The sequence below is a fragment of the Hemiscyllium ocellatum genome, chromosome 22 (assembly GCF_020745735.1).
Source record: "Hemiscyllium ocellatum isolate sHemOce1 chromosome 22, sHemOce1.pat.X.cur, whole genome shotgun sequence".
NCBI lineage: Eukaryota > Metazoa > Chordata > Chondrichthyes > Orectolobiformes > Hemiscylliidae > Hemiscyllium > Hemiscyllium ocellatum.
In genome coordinates this window covers 49,130,622-49,154,312 of record NC_083422.1, presented here as the reverse complement: position 1 = coordinate 49,154,312, position 23,691 = coordinate 49,130,622, and the positions used below count along the sequence as shown (strand labels likewise).

General features: G+C 40.1%; 1 protein-coding gene across 2 annotated transcripts in view; it reads right to left on the bottom strand.

Moving 5' to 3' along the window:
• Positions 1-23,691, bottom strand: part of prom2 (prominin 2) — an 82,886-nt gene that overhangs the window by 37,306 nt on the left and 21,889 nt on the right. For both annotated transcript variants that reach the window (XM_060842474.1, XM_060842475.1), the window contains exons 4-13: positions 22,370-22,575; positions 19,440-19,560; positions 18,423-18,486; positions 15,715-15,804; positions 14,203-14,399; positions 12,662-12,736; positions 8,986-9,049; positions 5,371-5,530; positions 4,396-4,548; positions 441-564 (exon numbers count right to left, since the gene is read on the bottom strand). In XM_060842474.1, the coding sequence (XP_060698457.1) occupies positions 441-564; positions 4,396-4,548; positions 5,371-5,530; positions 8,986-9,049; positions 12,662-12,736; positions 14,203-14,399; positions 15,715-15,804; positions 18,423-18,486; positions 19,440-19,560; positions 22,370-22,575 (1,254 nt within the window). The remainder of the gene's footprint in view (positions 1-440; positions 565-4,395; positions 4,549-5,370; positions 5,531-8,985; positions 9,050-12,661; positions 12,737-14,202; positions 14,400-15,714; positions 15,805-18,422; positions 18,487-19,439; positions 19,561-22,369; positions 22,576-23,691) is intronic.

Here is a 23,691-nt window from a genome sequence, read left to right as displayed (position 1 = left end):
AACAGGCCCTTCAGCCCAACAAGTCCATACCGAGCCTCCGAAGAGTAACCCACCCAGACCCAGTCCCCTATCCTATATTTACCCCTGACCAATGCACCTAACACAATGGACAATTTAGCATGGCCAATTCACCCTAACCTGCACATCTTTGGATTGTGGGAGGAAACCGGAGCACTCAGAGGAAACCCACGCAGACACAGGAAAAATATGCAAACTCCACACAGACAGTTGTCCGAGGTAGGAATCAAACCCTGGTCCCTGGTGCTGTGAGGCAACAGTGCTAACCAATAAGCTAGAGATGAAGAGACAGTGAAGGATTAAAGCTGAGTCTTTAAGAAGACAGTAATCAGAACCAGCAGAGAGAGGTCAATTATTTCATATTGTCATTTGCTGCTAGCTACAGATTTATAGTAAAAATCTAATCAACACACAGTTAATACCTGAAAAATCTCATTGTCATTCCAGGGTTTGCAAACCAGCGAATAGACATTTCCACCCACCATAAACATGATAAGGACAAGGAGCATCAAAAACCACGAGAAGATGAAACTGAAGCCGACTCCCCTGTTAGAGCAGAGCAAGACGTTTGATGAGTAAAAGTTCAAAACTATTTACGTTTAAAGGACAGGTCCTTCACAGGCTCGGGGAGGGTAATATTTTAACACCTATTATGGTATGAAGGGACACCTGAGACCTCAGGAAACAAGGGAACACGTGATGGGTACATTAATTAAGGGCTAATTGAGTGTGAATGGTTGTATAAATATGAGAAGCTAGTAAGCAGTAGGATGAGTGTTTCATGGAGTGTGGTGAACTGATATAGAGTTCTCACTAAAAGTGTTCAAATATATATATTTTTAAATGTGGATGGAGTTTGTTAAAACTCTCTCCCTTCTCTTCCAACTACATAACCAACGAAAAGTCTTTACTGTCCCAAAATGACAATTTCATTTGCCACAGCAAAATCCGTATGGTCTCCTTGACCCAAGCAACCAGGTTACGCTCAAAGCAGTGTATTGCGTTTGCTGGAGGACCAAAAAATAAAAACAGAAATGCTGGAGAAACTCACCAGATCTGGCAGCAACTGGGGAGAGAAAAATAAAATAAATGTTTCCAATTTAGTAACTCTTCTATTTTGTGCTCAGCATTGTCCAGTTTTGTAATGACTGAGATAAAATGGATCAAACTCATTTCAATTAGGTGGCCCATAGCAAGTAGAAGCATAACATTGACGCAGATTCTATGTTGGGAATGACGATGAAACTCAAGATTAGAGTGGCGCTGGAAAAGCACAGCAGGGGCTCCTGCCTGAAATGTCGATTTTCCTGCCCCTTGGATGCTGCCTGACCTGCTGTGCTTTTCCAGCACTACTCTAATCTTGACTCTAATCTCCAGCATCTGCAGTCCTCACTTTCGCCATGATGATGAAACTGTCAGTTTTCTCAATATTCCAGTCTGGAAGTGCTGGGATAAACTCTGAAGAGGAATAATGGAATCCCTAGAGTGTGGAAAGGGGCCAGTGGCCCATTGGGTCCACACCAACCCTCTGAAAAGCATTCCACCCAGACCAACTCCTACCCTATTCCTATAACCTGGCCTTTATGATGGCTAACCCACCTAGCCTGCACATCCTGGACACTACAGGGCAATTTAGCATGGCCAATCCACCTAACATGCACATCTTTGGGCTGTGGGAGGAAACCAGAGCACACAGAGAACATTCACCATCACAAGGGGAGATGGTGCAAACTCCACACAGACAGTTACCCGAGGCTGGAATCGAACCTGAGTTTGTGAGGCAGCAGTATCAACTATGAGCCACTATGCCGCCCTTGAAAGACTTGAAGCTGAGCTTTTCCAAACTCAGATGTGTAATAGCTCCAGGAATAAGCTATCATTGGTTGCAGTCCAGGAGTTAAAGTCACTGTTACCTTAAATCTATTGAGGTACTAGAGAAAGCATGCTGTACTAGGAGCAATAATAAGACTACTGCTTTAGAAGTTCTGCTTTTCAGTCTCTTACTCTCTAAATTCTACTTTTAGGAACTTCTCCCTCTTTCTACTGATGTTTTTGATGTCAAAGTGGATCATGGCCTCTGGACCTTCACCCCCTCCCAAAACAATGTCCTGCAGCCACTCTCTGAAAGCCTTAACCCCATCATCTGCAGTCACAGAACTGGTCTGTCTATTCCCTGAACTATCATCTACCAGTATTGCTCTTGCACTCTTCTGCCCCCACCACCTGTGCAGCTGAACCAGTTGCAGCCCCAGAAGTTTCTCTCTCTCTCTCTCTCTCTCTCTCCATTGCCTTGATAAGCGTCACATACACCAGAATCGAGAGTGGGAAACTGGTTAGTGAGTGACATACACTCGTGCAACTCATGCACTAAATATCTGGCCTTTCTAGATTGTCTAATGGTCCCCTGTGCCCACTTTGCCTGCCTGCTCTTAATCTGCACATGATCACTTTATTAAATTGGGCTTTTCAGGTAATTCTCAGTCTCATAGATGCAAATTGTAATATCAGTTGACACTTGAGTTCCAAAACTCCAAAGTGAAGTTTTTGTCACTGCAGAAATTTCCTACACATGATTATCTATGCCCCATGAGATGCCTGCAACACTGCACTTGGAACACGATGGGCATTCCATGCGGGCAAGCTATCTGTCATGCCCCAAGACTATTTACTTTAAAATGGGATGAAAAAACAGAAAGTAAAACTACTTCCAATCATCTGCAATGAGTCTAGCTCTGTCTTCGTCTGTCTTGGGGTCCTTTTCTTGGTGTGCTTCCAAGTGATGCTCACTCCCAGTCTCGGATCCCTGCCTCACTCACTCTTCTCAGTGCTCCTCACTGCCTGTCTCAGGTTTCCTCTTTCATCTGCTCCTCCGTCAAACTTTATTTTGTTTTTCTCTGAGAGCTGTCCACAGTGACATTAAGTGAATAGCATGTCTGGGCTAATGCAAAGGGTGATTTGAGCACTGGTTGGCATCACTTGGCACTACATTGGCATCAGGGATTTTGGGGGCCTTTGAGATGGGTAGAAGCACATAGGTTAGTATGATAGCTAGAAGAATTATACATTAAAAGAGAAACAAAAAGAGGCAATTGTCGTGGCTCGAGGTTGACATTAATTGGAATGCATGGTGCAAAGTGAGTTGTGTGGGAATGTGAAGGGCTATGAGGGATACAGGATCTAATTTAATGTTATTACTACTGAGAAGAATACCCACAACCTCAAAGCAAAGCTTTTAAACAGCCTATCCCAGTACCGAGAGGCTTCTGTAGCCACTTCCACACTTTTAGAGAAAGTCCCCTGGCCCAATTGTGGCTTCCAATCCCACAATGAAAGTCATGTTCCAGGAGCCACATTTTCCTGAAAGGAGTACAGGCATTTTCCCAACTCCTGCTATCCATCCCACAAATGATAATGCAGCCCAACATTTCAGATCAAGATAATCATGCTTCTGATGCAAGACCATCTCCATATGAAACGTTAGCTCTTTCACTCCACAGACGATGCTAATTATTTCCAGCATTTTATTGCCGAAATGAATTTTATACAGTTTGTTTACACTATTTTGTCTTCTTTCTTAAGTTATAATCATAGTCAGTTGTTTCACAGATAACAAATTAAAAGTGAAGGAAAACTGGCAATTTCCTGTTTTGCTGTCAATGAAAATGTTTCAACTTGATTGGCTGCTTGCTGACATCACAGCTACCTGAAGATGCCCTTATTCCTGCTTATAAAAGGACAAGAATGACAGGGCATAGATTTGAAGTGATTTACAAAAGGAGCAAGTGTGATGTGAGAAAATACAATTAGGATATGAATTGCACTGCCTAGAAGTATCATGGACACAGGTTCAAATTGAGAGGCCATTACAGGATCCATTGAATGGAAATAATGTTGAAGGACATGGGAGAAAAATAGGAAATTGGCACTAGGTGATGATATTCATTTGAAGAGCTGGTGCAGACACGATGGGCCAAATGGCTTTCTTCTTTGCTGTAACATTTCTTTGATTCTGTGACTTAGAGTCAGATGCAAACTGACATCAGGAAAGGGGCTGTCCGTATCACAGAGGTTGCGAGGTCTTTGTTGGCAGTATTTTTAGGATCAGTGGCAGTTACCATTGCTTCAGCACTGGGCCAATATTTATATCTCAACCAACCATCTGTTTAAAAAGTAGATTATTATGCAATGCATCACAGAGCTGTCTGTTGAACTTTACTGTGCACAACCTGGCATCTGGATTTGTATAGATTACTTATCCATGGCTGTGAAGCAGTTTTAGAGGTGCTCAGAGTATGAAAGTGCTGCAAATTCAAGTCCAAGAACAACTTTACAATCTCAAATTAAACCAAAAATACAAAAAATTCATTTTTTTCTTACGCCATGAGGAGATTCCCCCCGCAGTTTGACAATAAACTCCGTTCAATGGGATTCACATTGGGTTTGAGGCATGCTGTTCCCAGTAGAAGCCCCAGATAATTACACAGAACAACTAGGAAAATGATACCGGACAGCACAATCCCAACTATCCACCTGAAATAAAGAGATACCAGAGTCATCCAACAAAATCAGGAAATAGATATACTTTAATATAAACAGCTATCTAAAATCTCAGATCTGGAACTCAGAGAATGGATGGTGGGGATATATCACAGTGTGACAGGGGTGTGCGCTATATCACAGTGTGACCGTGAGGGATATGGGGTATATCACAGTGTGATGGTGACAGTGACAGTGTTGGATAAATCAGAGTGTGGCAGTGAGGGGTGTGTGGTTGATTGCAGTGTGACAGTGAGAGGTGTGGGGTATATTATAGTATGACAGTGACACTGTTGGGTATACCAGTGTGTTACAGTGAGGAGTGTGGGAATTATCATAATGTTACAGTGAGTGGCTTGGGTATGTTAGGGGGTGTGAGGTATATCACAGTGTGACAGGGTATTGGGTATATTGGACTGTTACAGTGAGGGATAATGGATATATCAGTGCGATGATGAGAGGTATCGGGGATATCAGAGTGTTTCAGTGAATGCTGTGGTACATCAGAGTGTTTCAGAGAGAGATAGGCTATATCAAAGTGTTACTGTGAGAGATGTGGGATATGTCAGAGTGTAACAACGAGCGCTTTGGGATATATGAGTGTTGCAGTGAGTGCGTGGGATATGTCAGAGTGTTACAGTGAGGTCTGTGGGATATATGAGTGTTGCAGTGAGTGCATGAGATATATCAGAGTGTTACAGTGAGGGATGTGGGTATACCATGGCTTTGTTCAGGAATGTGGGCTAAATTAGACTGTTACATTAATAGTTGTGAGTTACATCAAGTAAACAGTGCTGCCCCCATTTCTGATCTTACCTGTATTTATTGCCTTCCTGAATCTTTGGGCGGTATTTACTTATTTCGAGATCCACAGAATCTAGTGAGGCATTGATTGACTCTAATGTAGTTAATAATGGAAATGCCTGTACACCTTTGTGTACCTCGTGTTCAATATTCTTCAAGCTTTTCTTAATTTCTGTGCAAATGTAAAAATATGATAATATTTTTATGAAATTTGGTTTTAAAATTACTTAATGTGAGCATTCAAAATTAGCTAAGACAACTAATGGAACGTTGGCTGTCAAAGGATCTGTTTCCATGCTGACTCTATCTCAAAAGGAGCAGCAATATAAAAAGGAGTGTGTGGCATTCCTGTCATACACAGCCTTGGTCAGATTCAATCTGGATTAGCTGTGTTCAGTTTATGGCACCACAGCCCTAAAAGACCATTATCACTTTGGGCAGGGAGCATCATACATTCACCAAAAGGTCACGAGGTTAAAGGGATAAAAGATGTTTCTGGATGTCTTGCTTAAATTTGGCTTGCATTTCCTCGAGTATGAGGGGGAGACTTAGTGGTAAGTAATGATGGTGTTTAAATAATGGAGTATTTTGACGGATGAGATATGGGAAAGCTATTTCCTTTGGTGAGAAAATCCAGAAGATGCCACAATATTAAGTTAAGTCCATTCAAGAATAAAACCAGAAACATTTGTTTGGACAAATCATAGTAGATATGTGGAACCTTGTCCCTAATATTAAAATGTTGATTCTACAGTAACTCTGCTTTATCCCATCTTCTGCCGAAACTCTCATTCTAGCTTCTGCTACTTCCAGATTCAATTACACCGTCTCATTGTTCAGAATGTACTAGCATGGGTGAGTGACAGTCTTTTAAAAATTGTGGAATTGTAAAACAACAACAATTTTCATTCATACAGCAGGGTATATTTTGTTGGGGGTGGCAATAGCCCTGGCAGCAAGCTAAAAGTCTGGGGGCAATCCCATCTCAACGGTTTCAAAAAGCCATCATCAGATTCTGGGGTTTTCAAGCAGCTAATGGACTCTGCTGGGACTCCTGGCAAAAGATGAAATCCCAACTCCAAGGCAATGAGAGGAACAACAATTCTTTTGTCCCATCTTCCCAGCAAGGAGCGAGGTCACAGCTGGGATTGCATATGGCCTGGAAAAATGGCACTGATGCTGCACATGGGATTGGGGGGTTGCTGGGACCAATCAGGCGGGTTTTGGTGAAGAGGATTTGGATTGTTTGATGCCACCTGTGGTGGTGCCATTGCCACCGGGGGCCTGTGCCTGAAATACTGTATTCAATTCTGGTCTCTCTGCTATAGGAAAGATGTTGTGAAACTTGAAAGGGTTCAGAAAAGATCTACAAGGATGTTGCTAGGGTTGAGGGTTTGAGCTATGGGGAGAGGATGAATAGGCTGGGGCTGTTTTCCCTGGAGCATTGGATGCTGAGGGGTGACCTTATAGAAGTTTATAAAAACACGAGGGGTATGGATAGGGTGAATAGACAAGGTCTTCTCCCCAGGTTAGCAAAGTCTAAAACTTGAAGACCTAGGTTTAATGTGACAGGGGCATCCTTTTCACACAGAGGGTACGTGTATGGAATGAGCTGCCAGAGGAAGTGGTGGAGGCTGGTACAATTACAACATTTAAAAGGCATCTGGATGGGTATATGAATAGGAAGGGTTTGGAGGGATATGGGCCGGGTGCTGACAAATGGGACCAGATTAATTTAGAATATCTGGTCATCATGGACAAGTTGTACCAAAAGATCTGTTTCCAAGCTCTATGACTATAATGGATAAATAATGAAGCCCATTTGTTCTGAGCCCACAGGATGGCTGCCAAGTGAGGAAAGGCAGGAAAGAGGTATCAAAATGGTGCTTCTTTGATGGCTTAGAGGCTTCATTTGACCTCTGAATTGAAATGCCATCTTCTACCATCCCCATCACCCACCGATAGAATTCCATGATGGTGGGAAGGCAACACTATTCCACATCCCGGATTCCCCTTACCACTTCATGGTGACCCCCACCCTCCCCCCAAACCTCCACCTCACAAACCACTCCTGAGGGCCCCATTAATTGCTGCCCAGTGTCATCATAACCTCTGCCACCAAGTAATTGCACAGGTGCTATTATCAAACTCAGGAACTCAAGCTTATTAGGGAAAGAAAAATGCAAATAAAGCTATATAATAAAACAGTTTCAAAATATCTTGAAACAATAGCAAAATAATGTTTTCCAGCAACGTCCAATACAGGCACTCGATCCCAGAAAATTTCAGTCCTATCTCAACTCTTAAATATCTCAGTTAACTAATTCTTTCCAGTTCTCCTTCTTGTACTGCTGAGACAGTTTTATGACTTATTTCCAGTTTTGCTGGCTTGAATTTCTTTATAGTCAAGATTAGAGTGGTGCTGGAAAAGCATAGCAGGTCAGGCAGCATCCAAGGAGCAAGAAAATCAACGTTTTGGGCAGGAGCCCTTCATCACCCTTCATTCCTGATTTTCCTGCTCCTCGGATGCTGCCTGGCCAGCTGTGCTTTTCCAGCACTACTCTAATCTAGACTTTGACCTCCAGCATCTGCAGTCTTCACTTTCACCTACCGAATCTCTTTACAGTCTAAACTTGTTTTCAGTACTGACATCTTGAAATCTTCTATACAAACTAATCACAGTTTGGAGACTTCAAAAGGTAAAGCCTTTTTGCTGGAAAGAAACTGATCACCTGAACTGAAGTCCAGATTCCTCAAAACTGAAATCCAAACCAAAACTAATGGCCATGGTCTGTTTTCCCTGTCTATTGCAAATTCGGCAAAATAAAAAAAAACAGAAACAGAGAAAATAGGAGCAACAGTAGGCCACTTAACCCTTTGAGGAGAAAGTGAGGACTTCAGATGCTGGAGATCAGAGATGAAAATGTGTTGCTGGAAAAGTGCAGCAGGTCAGGCAGCATCCAAGGAGCAGGAGAATCAACGTTTTGGGCATGAGCCCTTCCTCAGGAAGAAGGGCTCATGCCCAAAACATCGATTCTCCTGCTCCATGGATGCTGCCTGCTCTGCTGCACTTTTTCAGCAACACATCTTCAGCACTTAACCCTTTGGCCTGTTCCACCATTCAATAGGATCATGGCTGATCATCCAACTCAGTACGCTGTTCCTGTTTTTGCCCCATATCCTTTGATTCCTTTAGCCCTATAAACTATTTATCTCTTTCTTGAAAACATTCAGTGTTTTGGTCACAATTGCTTTTCGTGGCACAGTATTTCACAGGCACAACACATCCTTGATGAAGAAGTTTCTCTTCAACTCAGTCCTAAATGACCTGTCCTGTATCCTTAAACTGTGACCACCCTCCTCCTTCTGAACTCCCTGGTTATCAGGAGCATCCTTCCAGCTCCCGAATTTCACCCACTAGCAGCATAGATATCCTGCTGGCAATCCAAATTCCCCAATTATAATAACATTATGACACAGAACAACACCCTGAATAGCTAAGAATAGGAAGGTAGAGGGTGTAGAATTTGAATGTTACCAGCACAGACTCTATTTTATACACATCAACATCAATCTGAAGTACAAGATTTTTAGGATGAACAGGTTTAATCCAAGGATGGCACTCACCTGATACAGTACTAATTGACTGGTTGACAAGCAGGGCTGGTGTATCATTAAAATCTTTATAGCCCTTTACAGAAAGGAACAAACACAAGTTAGGACAGAGACAAGGTGTCAAGTTTACACAACAAATTACCAAGATTGTGAGTAATTACAGATCATGACTGAATACTACTTTATTATGTCTAAGGAAACTAGGAGTGAATCATAGAGAATTAGAGTACCTGAAAGTTACTGAGTATTATAGGCTAAATGTTTTCTCTAACAGAGATGTTTAGAGAATAATGGATTCTTAACAATGTGAGAGAGAATAATAGATACGAGTCAGTATTACTGAAAGTAATTGGCATTTGAACATTTATTAATGCTTGCAAATGAGAAATGACTTTCTTGTGTGTTGGATCATGGCATAATTCATTTCTAATGGATACCATAGGAGGAGACATTGAAAGAAAATGGAATGAGTGGTTAAATGCAACAAAAAAAGGTTCTAATATTTCTTTTTCAGCTGTAATTGTTTCATTATCCCAATTTATATGTCAATGTGTTTCCTCTGGAAGCATACTTTGGGTTGTCATTAAAGTAGTGCTGGAAAAGCACGGCAGGTCAGGCATCATCAGAGGAGCAGGAAAATTGATGTTTCAGGCGAAAGACCTTCAAGCATCTCCAGTACCCACTTTCGCCTTTGGATTGTCATTGTCAAGGTGAATTGATTTTTAGAATTGTATTTAAATTCTTTTCTTTTTTACTTTCCCTCTTTGAAATCTGTGGTGCTGCAATTTTACCAAAACCGGTTTGTAAAGCTCAAACTAGAAATTCCTGCAGAAATTTCTTTACAGTTAAATTAAAACGTATTTATACATTCAAAACCCAGGAGTGGAATACTTCAATAACATACATAAACAGACAAGGAAGAAAGAAAGAAAAAGAGAAAGGTTTCATTTGTAAGTTACTTAAGAATCAAAGATAATGGTATTAATTCACCTGAATTATAGTCAACATCTGTGGAAAATTTGCAGTGAGCTGATCTGGGTTCATTACTTTCATAGGAGCTTAGCTGCAGGTGGATTGCAATTAAAAGAATAACACTCTTATTTTTGGAAGCTTAGAAATTAGTTCACTTTTGGGTGCAATGCAGAATTGTTTCTTGAAAGCAGACTTTGAGAATGTTTACTATTATAGAAAGGCCTTTAGCTGAATGTGGAGCAGATTTTACTTTTTTTCTGTCCCATCGCAAAAAGCAGACTAAGGAAGGCATTCAAAAACTGGATAACTGGATAAGATGATTCAAACCAACCAGCAGTCTCAGTTCCATGAACAGGGCTTCAGGATGGGCCATTCTGGTTAATGAGATGACCTTGACGTATCTGGTCAAAAAAATTGTGTTTTAGGAAATAAATTTGGAGACCATTTATGCCATCTCACGCTTGACGGACTTTGATCGTTTCCATTTTTCTGAACTGGTTGGGTGAGGCATCTCATTTTGAGGTGCTTTATGTTACCTTGACTGGAATGTCTACAAATGCAAGGAATGTGACATTCCAGGAGGATGTCGGAACACTTTATCTCCCTGGAAACTGCTGATCAGCACTATCCACAAATTGTGGTCAACCCGACAAAATGTAATCCACGACAGTGATGCAGTCCCACAAAAAGTCAATTTTAAGAAAATTTAACTTATGGAGTATAGTTTTAAAGAAGACATAATTTCAAATCCCTCTATGTGATGGCACTATGTGAGGTAGTTCTCTCAGTATCAATCCTGTTGGATGGGATGACCCTGTTCCCCATTTAAATAACTACGAGCTGTTCACTACTTTGATTTCTGTCACACTCCTTTCATTTCTCTTAAAATCTACCAGTGATTTCTTGACCCTTCTTAATTTTATTGCCTTGTTCTCAGTGCTTGAGAACTTACCAAGCTGTTCCTTGTAATACAAGCATTTCTTGCTGCCTTCTTCAAATTTTTAATTCCAGGTCCCACATTCTTTGTCCAAAATATGTATTTTGTTCCTCTCTCCCCTTTTAGGAATTCTCGACTTATTTTCTCTCACTTCTTCTGTGTCTTTGCTAAAACTCACACTTTTTCCCTTTTGCTTTCTCCTCCTCTCTTTGCTGAAACTCTTTCTAGCCTCCACCTTTCCAGCACTATCAGCAGTTTTGCAGCTGTGGTAATTATTCTGGGTACAGGATTCCAATCAGTTTTCAGTTCTGTTTCTTCTGATACCTCTTCCAGATAATGGCTAAGGTATAAACGCTTAAAAGTATCTGGAATATCTTGGGTTATTTTGACTCAAGTGAAGTTTTTTATGTCCAGTTACAAATCTCAATGATCCTAGGCTTAGAGCGGCTAATACTTTGACAGTCAATTCTTTCTTTTCAACACTCATCTTTGTAGTACAATTTACAATGCTGCTGGTATTGCTGTAGTACACTTATTTAGCTTATAGATTACTCCAGCCATAGAATTAGACTTTGCAGATTATACTTGGTTTTGTTCCACATGTAATTTAGATTTGCTTCATAAATTTAGAGTCTAGTTAGATTTTCTTGCAATGGGCTCTTTTGCAATGGACTCTATCACAGACATGAGACCTCAATTTTTGTCACAGAAAGATGAAGGCATTAATTAAAATTATTTTTAATGCTTTCTTCGGTCAGTAACAGAGGTGAATTATAATGTTTCTTACTTAGTTTCCCTGTCTGTAATAGGAGTGGTCCATTTCTCCAAACTCTAGTTGTGAATTTGAAAATAACTCACAGCAAGTTCTTTGAGTAAAAACAAAGTTATGTTTGAGACAGAGGCAGAATGTGGCACACACACAAGCATACATGGAAGAAAGAGAAAGGAAAGGAAGGAAGCTACATAATGAATTATGTAAAAATTGAAGATGTTGACATTAATTTTCTTGATTTAGAATCCAGTGAATCAATGTCTTAAATTGTCAATGTTTTCCAGTTGGCTTTTCTGGCAGAATTCGTTTTCCTGTAAGTTTGATTGAAGGTGAATTGCATTAAAAGTGCATTATCATTCTTGAAAGCTAGAAACTATTTCACTTTCCAAGTGAAATACCACATTATTTCCCAAAATCAAGGAAAGTTGGGACTAGAGGCAGGCCTTTAGCTTCGCCTGGAGCTGATATTGCTGTTTTCAGTCTTGGTGGTAAAGCCACAGTAAGGAGAGAAGTCAAAAATCTATACAACTAAATGTAGTTAAAACAATCCAGCAACTTCTGTAATTTTATTCAATGAGGTGACTTTGTTGCACCTAGTCAAAAACCATTGAGAATTTTAGGAGATAACTGCAGGGGACATTCGTGCCATCTCATGCACAATGTTTTGTCCCCGATTATTGCTGATTGCTACTTTCTAGAGATTGTGGTCAACTGGCATCATGTGATCAACAGCAGACATATTGTCAATCCAGTCTGCTCCATTGATAATAAAATTTAATCAAGAGTATATCATTTAACAGAGTAAAAAAAATGTCCTTTAACATTGTTCCTATTCTTACTTCCTCATCTTTAGCTTGTGCTCCTGGGATTTCAATACTTCCCAGTCAGGAATAGGCCTGCCTGGGGACCACTTTGGCTGACTTCCTTCAGAACCTTCAAAGTGTGGGAAATAGTCGATCTTATAAGGACAGCTGGATTGGTAATTTTTGATATCACAATTACTTTACCTTTTGTACAATGGAATAAAAGTTGGTGTCCACAATTTGCCTCATGTCATTTATCTCCTTATCCATATTAGGAGCCTGTTAATAAAATACAAATGTTTTGAACATCAGAATTTACAAGTTGTATTCATTTAGATACTTCAATGGCAGGGTGAGGTCAGGATACCACCCGGGCAGTGAATCCTGGCTGGGAGTCCAAACTCGTTTGACCTATAGGTGACTCTGGGCGTTGGCACTGGGAACCGGTCATTCACCCAAACTCCACATGCACCAATCCCCACTTCACAGTGACACTGACTCCTCAAGGGGAAGCAGTCACTGTAATGCAAGTTGCAGTGGGGTGATGTGCCCAATTGGGGAAATGGGGCCTTTAACTTTGGGATAAAGTGTCAAACAAAATGGATGCCATTGAGAGAGAGTTACCTGATAATGGCACAAGTCTATTCTGACTTCTCAATTCTTTGAAGTGACTTTATGAAATGCAGTGAACTGCATCACTGCACGGTTTCTGATCTGCATCTTCATGAACAGATAATCTACGGATCAAGGAACTGATTCTCCTTGTCATTGCAGCAAGTGGATATTTGTATGTAATTCAATGTCAGCCCATGTACACAAAGTTCCCATCTTCTCAATCTTGCCTCCCAGGGTGGCACGGTGGCACAGTGGTTAGCACTCGCAGCGCCAGAGACCTGAGTTCAATTCCCGCCTCCGGCAACTCTGTGTGTGGAGTATGCACATTCTCCCCGTGTCTGCATGGGTTTCCTCTGGGTGCTCCGGTTTCCTCCCACAATCCAAAAATGTGCAGGTTGGGTGAACTGGCCATGCTAAATTGCCTGTATGTTAGGTGAAGGGGTAAATGTAGGTGAATGGGTCTGGGTGGGTTGCGCTTCAGCGGGTCAGTGTGGACTTGTTGTGCCGAAGGGCCTGTTTCCACACTGTAAGTAATCTAATCTAAAGCACACCAGTTGCCTCTCTAATGAGAGAGTGGCCCTCTGAACTATGGTATCGTTATATTACTTTACCTTTACATATATCATGTATATAATGGGTAAAAGGGTGAGATTCATCCTGATGCAATATGGTGTATATGCATTTCATTATCTGCTCCTACAGAGTGCACCGTGGATAAAAGGGAATGATTCACTCCAATCTAATATCAGTTTGCCTTTGATTTTATAAATGGAGAAAGGTGCACTCCAAATTAAATTTTTAAGGAGCATCTTAAAGGAGAAAAGAGAGGCAGTGCGACTTCAGAAAGGAAATTTCAGAGATTAGAGCTCAGGGAGCTGTAGGCATACTGGGCAATGGTGCAATAATGAATATTTGGGATTCATAAGAGGCTGGAATTGGAGAAGAGCAGATGTTTGAACAGGACGGATGCGGGGAAGGGCCAGTACATGAATTACTCCTGACGAGGGCCAGTATGTCACAATAGGTTGAATGGCCTTCTCCTGGACAGTAGTGATTCTATTGTGTCCTGAGCAGTTCTCAGGCTGTAGAGGTGACAAAAAGTAAGAACCAATGGCCAGCAATTCACATACCGTTCCAAAGTTAGCAACAAGGTCAAGGTCCTTCAGGATGCCCTGGATGCTGACACATTGTAAACCACAGATAGTGAGTGTTCTGTTAATGTTTTGTTGGATGATGGTCAAATTCTGCTGGAGAACCTCCTGCTGATGTAGCAGTTTTGCTGCTGTCGAATTTATGAGCAGCAGTCTTTCATTCATCTCAGTGACAACTGTGAATAAAAGCAATCAGAACATGGGTAACATGATTCAGTTAGAGTTCTATTAAATCTTGAAATTTCAAACCATCTCTTCTGTATTGGAAGCACACTTTCTTCTGCATTTTCATCCATTTTATATAAGACCATAAAATGTTGGAGCAGAGATGAGGCCATTCAGCCCATCGAGTCTGTTCCACCATTCAATCATTGCTGATAAGTTTCTCAACCCCATTCTCCTGCTTTCTCCCCTAACCCATTGATACTCAAGAACCTATCTATCTCAGTCTTAAATATACAGTCTTCTGAGGCAATGAATTCCTGAAGATGGGCTTATGCCCAAAACGTCGATCCTCCTGCTCCTCAGATGCTGCTTGGCCTGCTGTGTTTTTCCAGCACCACATTTTTCAACTGTGGCAATGAATTCCATAGATCCACCCTCTCTAGATAAATAAATTTCTCCTTATCTCTGTTCTAAAAGGTCTTCTCTTTACTCTAAGGCTAAGCCCTCAGGTCCTAGTCTCTCCTACCAATGGAAAAATCTTCCCAACATCTACTCTGCCAGGCCAGTCAGTATTCTGTACGTTTGAATTAGATCCACCTTCATCCTTCTAAACTTCATCGAATATAAGCCCAGATTCCACAAACATTCTTCATTTGTTAAGCTTTTCATTCCTAGAAAATTCATTATATCATCTTGCAAAATATAGAGATAGATTTTTGGCTCAACTGGTCAACACTAGTGTTTATGCTCCATATGAGTTTACTCCCTACTTCATTGTCATACCCCAGAACTATGTAAAGATAAAAGAGAACTTTGTAAAATCTAATACAGCTCTGAATATATACACGATAGTGAAAAAAACCACCATTCATGAAAGCAACAAACTTTTAAAGTGTTCTTAAATAGTTGTCTCTTATAAAAACAAATACACTTTTGTTCAGAAGACAGGTAATCCTTTAATAGTCTTTGCAGTCTGCCCATCAAGCGATGAACAGTTAAGATAACCATAGCTTTTGAAGCTCAGCCAAGCAAACATGATGACATAATAATAGGCCTTTGAGAAATGGCAACAAAGACTTCTATTGAAACTGCTTATACAGAGGGTCCACCAACTGGCCTACCAAATAAATTAGTTCAGCTGTGATTCTGTTATTGTTTCAAGTGTAAAGAGTAGAGGATATCTTAAAAGAAATTTCAGATCATGACAGTTAAATTGACATTATCCATCCCTTAGGAATATTTCCATCTATTCCATCAATAGTACTTCCTTAAATGAGACAGTTACCACGTTTTCCTTGACAGTGTGCTCAGATTTGTGGTCATTACCTTGTACTAGCTGAGATGCTGAATTCAGTACAGGGTATATAGTTTCACCCAGCTTTTTCATGACTGTTTTACCAAGACTTGAACCTATGTCTGAAAATGATAAGAATAATTGGAAATATCATTATACAAAGGTAATAACCTGCATTTCCACAGGCAGTTGCATTCTAGGAAGAGAAGGCAGTTAATGTCCCTAGACTAGTAATACAGAGGCCTAGACTGGTCTCTGCTAGGCCTAGAGTGCTCTGGTGATATTCAAATTAATTGATAAATGTAAATGGTGACCATGAAGATGTCATCAAATATCAGTAAAACCCATCTGGTTGACTCATGTCCTTTACAATCTTACCTATTCTGACATACATCGAGAGTGTGATGCTGTAAAAGCACAGCAGGTCAGGCAGCATCTGAGAAAAAGGAGAGTTGACATTTCAGGCATAAGCCCTTCATCAGGAATTCCTGATGAAGGACTTATGCCCAAAACATTGATTCTCCTGCTCCTCAGATGCTGCCTGACCTGGTGCCCTTTTCCAGCACCACACTCTCAACTCTGATCTCCAGTATCTGCAATCCTCACTTTCTCCTATTCTGACATATATTTGACTCCTGACCCACAGTTATTTGAATTTTATATATTCTTAACATTAGGACTGTATGTCTCATGAAAATTGTATGTACACAAAATTAACTAATGGGCTATAAACCATGTAAATACTTGGTGTTATACAAAATAAAAAAAATTCTGCCAGTGCATGCTTGAAGCAGGTATGCAAATTGGCTGTTGCCTCTTCACAATCCAAACTGTTAATTTGATGGAAACAGTAATAGGTGTTTACTACTGTTAGCAGAAAGGACTCAAAGTTTCACTACAAGTATTTGTTCCAAGAATATGTCTCCTTTTTATGACTAATTCCACCCTGATCTCAGTTTTTTTGATGAGTGGTCCTCTGATACTCATCTGTTTACTGGAGATTGGAAAAGGGAAATAGAAATGTTCCCCACATCTGTTTAAGTGCTCTTCCAGTTATCAGCTGGTAAAGAGCAGGTCTGCAGTAAGCCACTCCCTCTGATGGGGTTAATCAAGAAGACTTCAGTTTGGCAGTGTTCCCTCACCAAACGTTCAACAACAAAAGAACAGTTGCATTCCACAGAAGGTCCATTAGGTTGTTCCCAGCTATGGGAAGTATGTTGGCCTTCATTGCGAGAGGATTCAAGTACAGGTGCAGTGATGTCTTGCTGCAACAGTATAGAGCATTGATAAGATCAAACCTGGAGTATTGTGTGCAGTTTTGCTCTCCTTATCTGAGGAAGGATGTTTGGGCTGTGGGGTAGGCCTTTTAGGACACAGATTAGGAGAATTGTTTTCAGCTGGCAAGTGGGAACCTATGGAATTCTGTGCCACAGGAAATTACTGGGGTCAAAACATTGAAGATGGTCAAGAAAGATGTAGCTCTAGCTCTTCGGACTAAAGAGATCAAAGGGCATAGGCAGAAAGCAGGAACAGAGTACTGAGTGGATGATCACATTGAATGATACAACAGTCATAAAGGGCCAAATAGCCTGCTTCTACTCCTATATTATATGTTTCATTGTTTAAACCTCTTTACCTCACTATTGTTCTCTCCTCATTTAAGATGCTTCTTAAAATATACATCTTAGACTGAGAGCTTGGCTACCGGCCGTATCACTTGATGTAGCTTAGTGTCAAATTTTGTTTGATGTATTATTCTTCCAGTCTTATTACTCTCTGCTCTCTGTTTTAGCCATTTTTGATGCATGCCTTTAATCTTGTTCACAAAATTGGTCACTAAGGACATCGTCTGTACTCAATGCCAAGACTTCAATAAGGTTTCTGCAAACAGAGAGCAGTTATACTATGGTCTATGGCACTACAAGATGTACGATTGAACAGCTGTGATGTGACTATGTGGTGTGTCATCTTCTAATCATTGACAGCACTGAGCTCGGAATTGTTTCTTTATTTGTCTGCTGCATTTGATCTCATTTCCTTTCCTTCCTGTATACCCTTTCCTTAGGTATCATTCATTTTTACCAGCTCCTCTTCTTCACCATTGTACTTTGGCCTCTAATAGCTCTGAATCTTTTCTCATCCATATGATTCTTTATAAGACAGCACCAGAGTTAAAACTATTCTTAATGTGTCCCTTTTCTCCCCTCAGAAGCTCCTATATTATAGCTTACCTTTGCAATATTTATTGGTCAGGTTGGTTGGTGAATGCTTTCAAACTAGACAGGACCAGTGTGTCTCAAATCCTCACCTTTGGAATGCCAAGGTCTTGCATTCAAATACAACCATTTCATTGAATCATGGCTTGTAAAAGAAGCAAAGAATGAGAATGCATAGATTTAAAGTGATATGTGAAAGGGTGATGTGATAGTTAGTGTATGGAATGCACTGCCTGGAAACGTGGTGGGGCAGGTTCAATGGAGGCTTTCAAGAGGACATTGGATGTTTGGTTGGATAGAAATGGTATGCAGGAGTTTGGCACTAGACAATGGAACTGGTTCAGGCATGATGGGACAAATGGCCTTCTGCACCATAGCAATATTGTGATTCTGTAATGGCCATTGGCTTGATTATCTAGAGGCTGATAAACATTGTGTACTGCAGTTAAGAATATTCTAAATTGGCTGGAATTATGCACAGAAGATGTCCATGCCAAATCAATTAACAATAAATGGTTACTTACTGTCCAGGTTAGCTGAGACACTGGCTACTGGAATTGCACTGGCATTAGTAACGGTTGTAATTTGCTGAAGAAAAAATATTTTAAAGAGAAGATAAAATTTTAATACATAAAAGTGACCCCTGAAAGTCTCATCATACAAGAACCTCAGTAACAACAATCACAATTATTTTTTCTCCAGAACTGAAAGCGCGATTGTAGCCGATTCAATAGAAATCTACTCAAGGAATTGGTTAAATAGTTGAAAAGGTAAAAAACAATAGGACCAGGGTGGGGGGGAAGAGCGAGGAAACAATCTGGTAGATCTTACAAAATATTGGCACAGTAATGAATGGTCCCTGCTAAGCTGTTAGTTTATATAATTCTTTGGTAGTCAGTGTGGAAGTGCGAAACTGATGTAAAGAAAAGAAACATTCTTGTATCAAGATTAGATTAGATTACTTACAGTGTCGAAACAGGCCCTTCGGCCCAACAAGCCCATACCGACCTGCAGAAGCGCAACCCACCCAGACCCATTCCCCTACATTTACCCCTTCACCTGACACTACCGGCAATTTAGCGTGGCCAATTCACCTAACATTTTTGGACAGTGGGAGGAAACCGGAGCAAACCCACGGAGACACGGGGAGAATGTGCAAACTCCACACAGTCAATCGCCTGAGGCGGGAATTGAACCCGATTTTCAGGCAGGCGCTGTGAGGCAGCAGTGCTAACCACTGTGCCGCCCACTATAATTTATTTTTATTAGTAGGCCTAATGGCCTCCTTTTATCCTTTCATGGGATGTTGAGTTTAGATTACTTACAGTGTGAAAACAGGCCCTTCAGCCCGACACGTCCACTCTGACTCTCCAATGAGCAACCCACCCAGACCCATTCCCCTACATTTACCCCTACATTTACAAGGTGGCTAATCTTTAGGAAGGAACATTCACAAAGTATCTTGCAAGATTCGACTACCATGATCAATTTATTCAAAATCTTAACTTAGTATCAAGGATTGCAACAGAAGCAAAACTTACTTTTGGGATGGAGCTAATGTAACTTTTCAGGTTTCTTAGGGTGCCTTTCAGTAAGTTGTCACTATGCTGTAAAGATTCTGAGATGTTTTCATTGCTGACAAACATGCAGATATTTCCTATTCTGTTTGTGATATGTAGGAAGGAGAAAAAGCAATTGTCATTATTTCAGCATTTTAAAATAAAGAAAGCTCATGCTTTTACATTAGTGTCACTTTTCATGACACTAGATTATCCAAAAATGCAATTTTAATTCTTTTGTTGCTTGATATAAATACAGATTTTGCAACCACAACAATGGTAAGGCTACTAACTTACAATGTGATTGATCTGTAAATGTTTCAACAATTTCAGGTGAGAAGATGTGTGGCTTAATTCAAATATCCAGAAGTAATGTCCAAGTTTTGCTATTTCACTGATAGTCAGATAGCAATTCCTATTTTTGTAAAGCTATCTATTGACATGCATTGAATGGCATGAAGATCTTATATTTCTACTACAGATAGACAATAAGTTCATGACAGTGTTCTAAATCTTGTCCTCTCAGGCACTGACAATGAACTACTTGTAAAAACTGCATGTTCTTACTTCTCTGTATTTTTGAACATCGACTGAAATAGGGAAATTACTTTTTAAAACTCAAGGATTGTGCAAGGTATTGCTGCACTTTTTAAAAGCAAGTTGCCAAAAATGATTGTAAGTTGTGCTTACATTGTTGTCTCTTCAACCCATGCAAGCGACTTAGTTACAGGTGAAATGGCATTAGGGCCTGAGTGCATAGTGAGATTCAGCCGGCAAAATGTAGCTAATTGGTCTGTGGAGTGATGACCAGGTGTTAACAACAAAAACCTGCTGCCTGCCAACAACTACATGATTGGCTATCAGGCAGATGAACAGCTTGTGGGTGGGAACAAAAAAAATGGCCAGAAGCCTTTGGACCCCGAAACGAGGTGATGTTGGTCTTTTTGCATTTAAATAAAAAAAAACTCAAGCCTGTAGAAAGTCAATTATTTTTCTCATCAGTTGCTGAGGACTACGGTATTTAACTCATAAGTCAAAACTGTTGTGAACCAGTTGCTCTGACCATCTTGCAAGCAGGTGAAAGTACCTGAGTAAAAGATATTGAGGAGCATCAAGTTGCCAAAGGATCATCTCAGAAGTCCTATAGTTAGGAACCACTGGACCATGTTCCCAGTTTTCCCTCCATCCAAAATCACTTCTTTTTTCCACATCTATCTATCTTTATGTATGTGTTTGTAGGGAAAGTTTATAAGGGAGCTAGAGTTCTACCTAGTAAAGTTATAAATCAACACTTAGTAGTGGTCTACCTATAGCCATAATCAATGTACAATATATAGTAACTTTGGTTAAGAACAGAAATCTGGTCATGCTTTCTGTCAACTTAGGTCTAAAAGACAGGTATAATCTTTAACATTTGTGATGATTCTGAGAATGGGGGTCTTTATTACCAGTGTATTATCCCAGTGAGAATTGACATTACAATTGTGGAGTTTCAACTTCAGGTTTTGACGGGTTATAACTTTAAATTGGGGGATGATGGATATGGGACAGATGTCAGAGTTTCTTGACGCAGTAGTAGGGGTGTTGAACGCACTGCCTAGAACGGTAGTAGACTTGCCAACTTTAAGAGCATTTAAATGGTCATTGGATAGACACCTGGATGAAAATAGTGCAAGTTAGGTGGGCTTCAGATTGGTTTCACAGGTCGGTGCAAGATCATGGGCCAAAGGGCCTGTACTGCACTTTAATATTCTCTTCTAATTAAAGAGGTTAAAAATGTTGGTTTTGCATTTTGATATTTTTTAACTTTACCAACTGTTATTTTTCTCTCTCTCAATCCAGTTTTATTTCCCTCTTTTCTTTTTCTTTCATTATTTAGTTTGACATTGCATTTATCACTTTTTCTCAACCTTTGCATTTTTCTTTCTCAAATCTGTCAGAACACCCATTTATTTTCCCTGTTCACTCTGATGCTCTTTCCTTCACTGAAGGCTATCAATTTGCATTTTCAATAACCTGCCATGGAAGGAATCTAAAAATTTGAACATGCAAAGACAAGACCAACTAATGGCTGACATTTTTAACTGCTATGATCAATTATGAATTCTAAAAATGGGTCCATGGGTCACAATATGCACTGAAAATACCAGATTCTGCTGGTAGCAAAATTATTTCAAAAGTGCCAACATTCTATTGAAATATATCCTGAGTATAAAGCTTTAACAAACATGTCTTATTTCAGAAATGTTCAATTTTTGTACCACAAAACATGTGTATGATGTTCAGTGTCGAAGGGTGTGGTGCTGAAAAAGCACAGCCAGTCAGGCAGCATCCGAGGAGCAGGAGAGTCGATGTTTTTGGCATAAGCCCTTCATCAGGAAGCAGATTTGTCATGAAAGGCTCATGCCTGAAATGTTGACTCTCCTGCTCCTCAGATGCTGCCTGACCAGCTGTGCTTTTCCAACACCACACTATTCGACTCTGATCTCCAGCATCTCATTCCTCACTTACTCCTTACAATGTTTGGTGTAGAACATTAGATACTTTATTCTATCTAACTCTGTGCTATACCTGTCCTGGGAGAGTTTGATAAGGACAGCTTAGAGGGAGCTTTAGTCTGTATCTAACCCCTTGCTGTACCTAATAGGGGTAATGTAAAGCGAACTTCACTCTGTAACTGACCTCTTGCTGTAACTGGGTACAATGTTGAGGAAGCCTTACTTTCAGTTTAAGAGTACGGAGAGCTTTACTTTGTATCCAACTCTATGCTGTACCTACCTTGAGAGTGTTTATTTGAAAATCTGTTAATTAAAATCTGTTCCCTTCCTATATAGTCCTTTATAAAATCAAATCCATGCAGAAAATATACACAAAGACTTCCGTAACTTCAGAAAAAGACAAACAATACTCACAGAATCACTGTTGTAACCATGAGCAAGATGGTTGCTAGTGTCCTCCTTCTACAGTTCATTGACTTTTTCTGCTCCTGGTACATCTTTCCTCCACAGTTCCCACAACACCGACAGCAACAGAAACAAACACCAACCAAGGGCATGAAGAGGAAGAAGAGAATTCCAATAGCTGCACAAACAATGAAGCCAATCTCATACTTCAGAACCTGGATGAGATGAAGATTATAAACTAATATTTGTTAGCTCTAGGTCTGGAACTGAAGGACTCAGTTGGGGGGCAAATTGATGTTTGTTAGTGGCACATATATAACAATTGTAAATCAGCAGCTTATTTAATGCTGAGCCTGATTTTCTTTCCAATTTGATTCAGTAGTAAAACAAACTGATTGGAGATTAAAACACTTTAATAATGATCACTAATGCCCAAGATTGATTTCACGCATTTTCCACCCTGAATCATTTTTATAAGAATCTCCAAACTTTGGAACTCCTCATCTCATTCAATATCTCACAATATATCACATGTTTAAATGTGACACCTCTCTGCATTATTTTGAAACACTTTTAAGTAGTCATTTGGTAACACAAAACTTGAGATGCTAAAAGAAACATTTTGTCAAAGATTTTCACTTTGTTTTCCTGTGAATTGCCCAAGTATTGAATATTTATACCTTATGAAAGGAAGGTACTAATAGATTGATGAGAGGACACTGATTGTAGAAGAGTTGCCATAGTGAATGCACCCATTAATATTGTTACTGCATTGTCCCAGAGTAAAACAGAGGGCTTCACCTGTTGCTCAAGCAAACCTTGGCTGTAAATTGTCAATCTCCATTAACTGGTGCATTCTCCATGGAAACACCCTTGCCAATTAGGGTCTACTTGACAAAACTAACTGGGAATGTCATGAAGTATAAATGTTGGCTTTTCCTCTAGAACTGATATTCTTCTGAATTGACCTGATGAGTGCAAGGAAAAAAAGCATTGACAAAATTTCAACAATTCTCAAAAATACTTTCACTTATTTAATACATGATCACTTCTCACATATGTAGATTTCTAATTTGCTTTGTAGTCGAGCATGTATGTGTCATGCATGTAAAAATATTGACCAGTTGACAGAGTGGGCCATTTCAGATAAAGTAGGATGATAGGTCTGTGATCTTGTTTTTGGTGATGTTCCGAGGATGCTGCTGACCATAAGGTCTATTTTACAAATTCAGACAGATGTTTCCTTACCTCCACCTAAATCTTAAGAAGTGGCAGATGAGGTCTCCGTTTCATATTTACAATGTTTGCAAAATCAAAGTGCTCCCTCAGTG